The 10,043-nt window shown below is 39.6% G+C and overlaps 1 protein-coding gene across 1 annotated transcript; it reads right to left on the bottom strand.

Annotated features, from left to right (window-relative positions):
• Positions 1–445: 445 nt before the first annotated feature.
• LOC131149521 (uncharacterized protein At5g19025-like) lies at positions 446–1,665 on the bottom strand. The gene has a single exon (XM_058100040.1). The coding sequence runs from the start codon at positions 1,163–1,165 to the stop codon at positions 548–550; it is 618 nt and encodes a 205-aa protein (XP_057956023.1). The 5' UTR covers positions 1,166–1,665; the 3' UTR covers positions 446–547.
• Positions 1,666–10,043: the final 8,378 nt, after the last annotated feature.

The following is a 10,043-nucleotide window of genomic DNA, read 5'->3' as shown; positions in this document are numbered from 1 at the left end:
AACTTTGAAAATCAGAGAGGAAATTCAAAAGACAAAAAAGGAAAATTATATTTATTCATATAATTAAAATTACACATTGGTTTGAATGTGATTGTGAGAAGACTATGACAAAGAACATCATTTATTCGAGACATGATTAATAGTTCCTCAAAAAAAATAAAAATGAATCATTAATGCTTATTCATACGCATTACTCTATTCACTGTATAGTCTCAAGATCAAAAGCTCAAAAAATATATATTTATTCTTTTTGTTTAATTCAACAAGATTGCACATCAAGTATGATCATGGCAAAGAAGCTTACCACCAATAAAAATACGAATCAAACAATTTAAAACATACAAGAAGAGTTTGAATTTTATATATATATATATATATGTATATATTTTTCCCTTAACAATTCAGTTGAGAAGTAAGATTCGGCATAAAGAAAAAGGGTCAAAAATTGACAACCATACTTCATAATATATTCATTTGAATCAAGAATCAAAAGATTTTCTTTAAAAAAAAAAAGGAAAATAAGAAAAGAAGAACAATGATGAATATCCTATTTCTTGATCCTACGGAGTTTCTTAGGGCCCCAAACCTCCATCCTGCCGAGAGGACAGCCGCAAGGTGCTCGGAAAATGAGGACAGTGCGGCCATTGAGCGGCGCCATCCTCTTCAATTCGGCCTGGAGCTCCTTGTGATCCTCCAGCGCTAACTCCAGAGGCTGCACCTTCTGATCGGAAATCTTTGTGTCGGGAGGCAAGCACTTGACGCACTCCTCCGACTCCAGCTGTATGTCGAACTCCACCGCCTTCCGCAGACCCTTGCACCGAGGCTTTCCGCACTTCCTAGACTGCTGATCCACGATCTCCCAAACGCCGATCGCGATGAATAATCCCACCACGGACCCAGCCACGTACGGCACGGGCGCCTCGCGCAGGGTGTCCAAAATTGCAGGGACAATCTGGCCGAAGACGAATTTCATATAGGGAACCGTGAGGGTTCCAAGCGCGCCGACGACCAGGAGGAGGATGAGGATGTCGATTGCGACAAAGGGAGAGTCGCAGTGCTTCCTGGTGCGAGAGTTGGGGTGAGTTTGGTTGGGGATGTGGCGGTTCTCAGCATAGGCTTTGCAGAATTCGATGAGGCTCCGGCAATCCACCACCGGCGATGCCATCCGCAAACAAAACCCTCCAGTCCGGCAATTCTTGGATTTGAACGATACAAAAAAAGGTAATTTCTTTTTCCTTTCTCGATATGAATTGAGAGATTTACTGATTGAGGTAATAATTGGGGATGGGTAGGTAGAAGGCGAGACCAAGGAGTATGATCCGATGAATTTTAGGGATTTTCAGGTGGAAAACAAGAAGAGTTCTACACAAATATAGGGAGTCACATGAGGAAAATTCCAAACTGAACAGTTTTTTATTTTTTTCTTTTTAGATTTATATCTTTTGGAATAGATGTTTGCTTGCTTGCTTGTTAAATTGAGAAATTGAGATGTCGATGCAGAAGAGTTGCAAAGAAAACGTCAAAAGCGAACTGCGAAGAGGAGGAGGAGGAGGAGGAGGAGGAGGAAAAGAGAGAGAGAGAGAGAGAGAGAGAGAGAGAGAGGTGGGCGTGAATGGTTCCACAGCGGATTCAACATCAATGCTGCCACCTCGCACAGACTCCCTCTCTTTCATTTCGTGTGGAAATATATATCTTCTCTTTACGCTAACCCCTTTTTTTTTTTTTTAATTAGAAAAAAGGAAATTATATATATATAAAGGAAAGAAGAAAGAAGAAGACGTTGAGAAGACAAAAAAGAAAGACAATAAATATGCGGATGCATCTATCTAAGAGTTTTTTTCTCATTTTATCTTTATTTTAAAATAATATAATAAATAATACCTTGTTTAAGAAAATATATCCTAAAATGATTCTGACGTAATCTCGCTACTTGATCCAACGAGATTTAAACAAATTTCGTTGGACCAAACAACGAGACTTAAAGGGACAAGACAGTTGAGATGTCGACACGTGGCAAACAAATTTCGCTGGACCATCAAATAAGATTTACCTGAAAATAGAACGGTGCCTGACAGAAAATAAAATCAAAGGAAAACCTGTAGGAGAGCTTAAAACTGAAGCTCAAACCTACAACGTTTTGTGGATGTAGTAGCAAAAGTGTTTGAATAAGAGATTTCAATCCTGGAGAGCTCAAATCTGAAGTAAAAATTGTACAACCAGTGGAAGTACCCTCGAGTCGTCAGATTGGAGGAGAACACGAAGATTGTTGAGGCAGGGGTCTTGAATCTCGAATTAAAGATTAGTTGAGGAAACTTGAATCAAGGATTTGTTGATGCAGTAGCCTGAAGTCTTGAATCTGGACTCAATCTGAAGTATATTGAGTTCATCTGAGCATCTTTTTTTTTTTTGAATCAACATGAATTTCTCATCCAACATAATTGAAAATGAAATCTTACATCCACATGAATAGATCTTGTTACCTAAATAAACATGGAAATTTGGTTAGTTGAAAGCAACATACTACCAAAGAGAAACTGTACTGATACTAGCAGAACATAAATGAAGAAAAACAAAACGGGGGGAAAATGAAAATTACAATCACCACCTTAATGTTTTTTAGTTAATAAGCTTTATCAAGACAAAAACAATTCAGAGGTTGCAAGAAACAACAGTCATTATCAAAGAAGCCCGCGCTTCGACGACCGCAAAGAAACCCTAATTACTCCACCAGAAGGATGCTCACTTTTCTTCCCACTCTTCAATTTCTTGCTCTTAGATGTTGATCTTCTCACCTCCTTTACCGACTCTGCCTCCGAAACAGGAGCACTAAGACTCTCATCTTCCTTCACAGATCCCCGACTACGTGTCCTCGAAGCCACCGACTCGGACCCATCTTTCTTCAAGGGATTCTCCTTGCTTTTCCAAGCACTTCATTTGAAGAAGAAAGGGCAGAATGGTCGTCTTGCCGGCCACTCTATTCGACAACCTTCAATGGAAGAAATGGTAGAGAGAGGCTACAACACTTCATTGACAGTCACTCCATTTGAAGAAGAAAGGGCAGAAGACATAGTCTCGCCAGTCACTCGATTTGAAGACCTTCGATGGAAGAAACGGCAAAGAGAGGCTAGGGATTTTGGGGATTTTCAATTTTCAGGCAAATCTTGTTGGATGATCCAGCGAGATTTGCTTACCATGTGTCAATGTCTCAACTGTCCTGTCCCTTTAAATCTCACTGGATCAAGCAGCAAGATTACGTCTGAGTCATTATGAGAAACATTTTCTCAAACTGGGTATTATTTAATATATTATTTTAAAATGAAGATAAAATGGGAAAAAACTCTTATGTCTAATGTCTATGAATAACAACACTCGTATGCGACTTTTCAGCTCCTTCAATTCTCTTATGTGTTTTTGGATTCAACCCATTTTTCCAATATTTAAATTTCATACAAATCCAATCTATTCTTATGGATGACATAACTAAAAGAGTTTTCAATATTAAATTGGACATTAAGTTATGTAAGATGAAAAAAATGAAAAGACAACAAGGATCCATAAAAATGAGGTAAGGTCCGTTAATTAAAACAAGGGGTTAGCACACTAATCTTTACTCCCTAATAACATATCCAAAATGTAATCCCTACAATTTATTACTAGGAAAATTGAAGGGAGGTATCCTGAATGCCTATAAAAAAGATTGTCTAAGAAAGGTAAGACATCTCATCTCATTCTCACTCTACTATTATGATCATAAAATCTTTCTAAAATTTTCCGACTTAGGCATCAGAGTAATCTCCCATGCATACTATGGGTCTTTGAAGTCGTTTTTCTCTCATTCTTGACAAGTAATTGAAGTCACGATTGGATTCAAATTTTCTTGGACTAATTTTGGCTGCAATAGTTGCTTCGTCGGTGGGAAACTAAGAAGAATTTCTTTCTAAAACTTAATCATGGTTGCACAATTTCGAGTTTGAATTTGTTGCCGGGGACCAATCACCATAGTCTGTCTATTCCCCTCCACTAGATAATTACCACAAATTGTGCATTTAGACCAATTTATAATCTTCTAAAACAGGACAGAAGACATGTCTAGTGTGATCTTGCAATAGAAAAAAATATTTTGTAGAAGAGGACTTAAGGACTATTTAAACATAAACGACACCTAAGGAAAAGTCAGTGGCATCATATTACCTTGAAAATTTCAGATTTGACAAGAAAGTAGAAAGAGTCAACAATATCGGCATTAACGAACAATGGTCCTTGGAATTTGAAGAAAAATTTAAGAAAATTGATCAACTAAAAAAGTTGATGAAAGAAGCTCGCAACTAGTGCTTAATAGGGGAGACCTCGGTTAAATATTATGATTCCCACTTTACCAAAAAAATAATGAAGATCCCTTTGCCGAGTAAATTCAAGATATCCAAAGTAGAAGGATATGGTGGATTAGCAATTCCCTAGACTACCTCGACACCTTCAAAATGTCAATGCAACTGTAAGGTGCACTTGATGTCATTATGTGTTGAGAATTTGCAGTAACCTTAAAGGAAAATGCTAAAGTATGGTACCAAACATTGAAATATGGCTCGGTTAGGTCTTTTATTGAGATAGAGCTGTAGTTTGTAGGGCATTTCATCAATAGTCGAAAAATAACAAAGGCTACAACCCACCTTATGAGCCTTTTTCAAGGAGAGGAAGAGACGTTGAAAGAGTTTATGCATTGTTTTATCAAGGCAACTCTAGAGATTAGAAACCTGGACCACAGAGTAATAGTAGTCGCCTTGACGACGACTCTACAACCTTGTGACTTCCTAAATTCCATAGGAAAGAAATCCCTAGTCGATATGAGAGAACTAATAGCACGAGCCTAAAAATATATAAACTTGGAGGAGGTTATCACCATAAAAAAGAAACATATAATATTTGAAGAGAAAACATATTAGAGACGCTAATGAAATTATCAAGGGAGTAGTAAGGGAACATACTATTAGTAAAGAGTTCCCTTTCAAATATGGAGAATAAGAGAATGGAAGAGGGACTGTTTATAGGAGAAAAAGATGTGGCACGGATTGTAGAAACCTGAACCTGAAAAATAAAGAGTAAATAAGAAAAGAAGAAAAGGAAATTTAAAAAGGGGCAAACAACAGGACTCGTCGACGAATCCTCTGTTTTCGTCGACGAATTCCCTTCTATAACTCGTCGACAAAGTTCATGCGTCGTCGACAAAGAAATACCGAGAGGAATTTCAAGCATATGATTCATCGATGAACCTCTTCTTTCGTCAACGAATGTTCTTCTACGGTTCGTCGACGAAGGTCCCATTTCGTTGACGAATTGTGCCAGGACAAATGGTTATAAATAGATTTTTAGTTACTTCTTCATTAAGTAAACATAAATATCTCCCTCTCTCTCTCTCTCTCTCTCTAAACCTGCGCCTCTCACTCTCTTTCTTTGATTTCTCGCCGTTCGTCGCCCGAATCAACGATCGGAAGCCACCATGAGGATCTAGGGGTGTTTCTCTACAAGTCTAGTAGAGCTGATTTTTGAACTGGGCTGTCTAGGCACTACTCCAAAACCAGGGTAAGTAGGGTATTTTAGGGTTTTATTATTAATTTGGAGTATATGGGGCCTAGGAAATGCGAATTGAGAAATATTATGTGAGTTGAGTTGATTAATTTGAGAAAAATGTAATTTTAGGGTTTTGAGATTCGAACGCCGCAGGGCGTGGATTTCGGGTTCTCAGTAAGTCAGGTAAGGAGATTATATTATGTCAGTTGTTTTGAATTATGGGTCGATTTAATGGCAATGTATATTTTCAGAAATGGTATATGTAATTTTCTGAATAAATTGGGTATATGAAAAGGATGGTTTTGACTGTTATGTGTTTTGGGGAAAATTAACGTGATTAGTTTGAAATCTCCTATTTTGTATAATAGAAATAGTTCAAGTTAAATAAAACCCTGGAAATGTTGAAACCCTATTTTCAGCAATTTACATCTTTCCCCGTCAGTTTATTTTATTTATGATCTATCAGATAAAAATTGTATGACATGAGAACTGTTTTTAAATGGTATATATGAGTAGAATGTTTTTACTAATAATACATAATATGATATGATGGTTGGGGGCCGAGATTTGATATGACGGTCGGGGGCCGAAAGTTAATAAATGATAGGTTTTATATGAAATGAGATATAATACAATTTTATTATGTAAATTATCATATACGATTCTAGAATCCTGTGGATATGAAATATGATGTTATGAGCACGGTATTGTAGCTATATGTTGGCAGGGAGTGCAATCACACTAGGATGATAGTGTGATGATGGATAGATGATTGGTGACCTAAGTATAATACTCCCATGAGGAAAGTGTCGGGGGGGCCCATTCGATGCAGTTCCGGATGACCATAGATAGATACAATCGTACTTACTACCTTTTATGACTCAGCTATGGTCGACCGACCATATGCCGAGTCCAGCCTTCGGGTTGCACACTAATAATAATATAATCCGTCTTACTAAGAAGTCTTTCACCCCATTATACAAATAATTTTTCAGGTCCTTCAGGGAACCGTACCTAGATTACCTCGGGGCTAGGGATTAGACTCTTAGGAGTAGATATCAGAGCTAGTGAGATACCATATATCCTATTTTGTTATTTTGGGATTGTAATATTTGGACAGATAGTGTTATGTATGTGTATACTTGGGAACAGATAGAACTCTGGTAGAGTGTTTTGATGTTTTAGAAATCTTCTGTTGTATGCTTGAATTCTAGTAATGACATGTGCATCCGGGACTCCTTGGTTAAGGCGGGTTGCAGTATATGTATATGTGGTATCAAAGAGTATTTACGTTCTTTTCTAACACTTCGGGCCCACGTGGTGGGCTGGGGCGCTAGAGGTGGTATCAGAGCATAGGTCTCTAGGTTTTGCAGATTAGGTAAGATGATCTTACCAGAGTATAGGTTTAAGTAGGATGAGGATAGAAATGAGTAGAATAAGAATTTTAAGTTTTGTTTCATAAGTTTGGAGACAAAAATTCCTTGACGGACTTCTGTGTTTTTCTCGATTAGTCGATGGGTTCAGAAAACCACGACTATCCATTGATGGTGTTGTTTCCGAGCAAAGAGGCGGGAACTTAAAAACTATAATAGGAATATAAAATTGGTAGAGTATGTCGTAATCAGGGGAAAAGATTTAAGTTGGTATTGGAGTTTATTTAAAGCGAATATTTTAGTGTTATAATTGCACTAGACATGGTAGGATATTAGGATTCTAAATTCGTTTTGGTTATGTCTATAGGATGGGTTCTAGGGACAGTAACGCTATTGTCGGAGGTAGTAGCAGTGAGGGAGCTGCCTATGAGGGTGGCAGCGATTCTACAGTGGTGTTTCAGGATTTTGCCTAGCAGTTTATGGACGAGGTTATGCGGAGCTCTCGGGAGCAGGATCGTCCCACTGTTGAGCTGGGAGATTCTATTAAGAAGTTCACTCGCCTAAAGTCTCCTACCTTCGCGGGAAGTACCAACCCGATCCTTGCAAAGAACTGGATTTGGGAAATCGAGAAGATCTTGGTCGTACTGTAATGCACTGACGAGCAGAAGGTGCTATATACCATGTTTAAACTGATTGGAGAGGCTGAGAGATGGTGGGAAGTGGTAAAGCTGCTAAAGGAGCAGAGACTGGTATTGGTGGCGATGACGTGGAGCCGGTTCAAAGAAGTTTTTTTTATCGGTATTTTCTAGCCTCTGTCAGGAAAGTAAAGGCAGAGGAGTTCCTAAACTTGACTCAGGGACAACTAACTATTTAGCAGTACGCTGCCCAATTTGTGGAGCTGTCATGCTTTGCTCTTTACATGGTACCAGACGAGTCTGTAAAGGCTTGAAAGTTTGAGAGGGGTTTGAAGCAGGTGGTTATGTTACAGGTGCAGGAGTTTGCTACATTGGTAGATAAGGCCACTGTGGCAGAGGCAAGTCTACAGGGGGATGTAGAGGCTCAGAACCCGACAAAGAGGTCGATGCCTTCTAGTTCTCATACGGGTGCTAGGCAGGGCCCTTGGGGGAAGTACAGTAACGACAGAGGCCAGCGACAGGATACGGGTGTTAAACCAGTTCAGGGTACCTCATCATGCCCTATTTGCCCTACGTGTGGCAAGAGACATTCGGGAGAGTGCAGGGCAGGATCAGGTGGTTGATTTCAGTGCGATAGGCCCGAACATTTGGCGCGAGATTGTTGTGTGGCGTGGAACAACGCACCCCCATAACAACCATATCAAGGAGGTAACCAAGTACCATGTGGAAACTATCAGAGGCATATGACCTAGGCGTGGGTATATTCCTTGACTCCTGGCAACACCGGGAATGCAAGAGATGTGGTGATAGATAACATTTACGTGCTTTCAAATAAAGCCATTATATTATTTGACTCAGGTGCGACGTATTCTTTTATTTCTCGGGGGTTCATTAAATTGTGCGTGGTAGAAATACAATCGTTAGATGCCGAGTTAGAGGTGGTCACATTGACAGGGTCAGTGGAAGTGTGTAGTAAAGTGATCCGAGACTGCCCAGTAGAAATGCAGGGGGGAATGATAATTGTTAACTTGATTATCTTTTACATGCATGACTTTGATCTTATTCTGAGGATGGATTGGTTAGCAGCCAGCTATATGAGTATTGACTGCCACAGGAAAGAAGCAGTGTTCTGACCTCTTGAGGAGCCAGAGTTTATATTTGTTGGGTCGTGTGAGCGCTCTGCACCACGAATCCTTTCATCTATGCAGACGAGGGGATGCCAGGGGTATTTAGCATTCATAAAAGAGGCACCGAGGGAGGAACGTAAACTGGAGGATATTTCCATGATAAGAGAATTCTCAAATGTTTTCCTAGAGGACTTACCGGGATTACCTCCTGATCGTGAGGTGAAATTTGCCATTGAGTTGCTTCCGGGGACAACATTTATTTCTAAGGCTCCATACAAAATGGCTTAAGAGGAATTAAAGGAGTTAAAGGAGCAGCTGCAGGAACTTATTGACAAATGATTTATCAGACTGAGTATTTCACCGTAGGGAGCATCGATGTTGTTTGTAAAGAAGAAGGATGAGTCGATGAGGATGTGCATCGACTATAAAGAGATTAATAAAGTGACAGTAAAGAATAAATACCCATTACCCCGAATTAACGATCTGTTTGGCCAGTTACAGGGCACACAAGTCTTTTCCAAGATCGATCTGCGATTCGGGTATCATCAGTTGAGAGTTAAATCAGAGGACGTACCAAATACGGCGTTCCATACTAGGTATGGTCACTACGAATTTCTGGTTATGGCTTTCGGGTTGACCAATGCTCCTGCAGCGTTCATAGACCTAATGAACATGGTATTCCCCGAGTACTTAGATCAATTCGTGGTAGTATTCATCGATGACATCCTGGTTTATTTGAGGAGTCCTGAGGAGCATGCAACTCATTTGAGGTTGGTACTCCAGGTACTCAGAGAAAAAGAAGTTGTTTACGAAATTCAAGAAATGTGAATTCTAGTTAGAGCAAGTGACATTTCTAGGACATGTGTCCAGGGAAGGTGTTTCATTGGACCCGAGTAAGATAGAAGTAGTAGTTGAATGGGCAAGACCGAAGAATGTGCATGAGGTTAGAAGTTTCTTGGGTCTGGCGGGATATTACTGCTAGTTCGTAGTGGAATTTTCTAGATTATCAGATTCGCTGACACGACTCACGAGGAAGAACATGAAGTTCGAATAGACTGATGAGTGCGAGCATAGTTTTCAGGAACTGAAGTAGCAACTAGTTATTGCCCCATTATTGACCATTCCATCAGGAGATGGTGGATTTGTGATCTACAATGACGTATCTCAGAAGGGACTTGGGTGTGTCTTAATGTAGCAGGGAAAGGTTATTGCGTACACTTCTCTCCAACTCAAGGAGTACAAGAAGAACTATCTGACACACGACATGGAATTGGCAGTAGTAGTCAACACATTAAAGATCTGGAGGCACTACCTGTACGGTGAAAGGTGCGAGATCTTTACCG

Source organism: Malania oleifera, chromosome 2, assembly GCF_029873635.1.
Source record: "Malania oleifera isolate guangnan ecotype guangnan chromosome 2, ASM2987363v1, whole genome shotgun sequence".
Taxonomy (NCBI): Eukaryota; Viridiplantae; Streptophyta; class Magnoliopsida; order Santalales; family Ximeniaceae; genus Malania; species Malania oleifera.
Note: the sequence above shows the minus strand (reverse complement) of the source record. Positions and strands in the feature narration are given on the sequence as shown.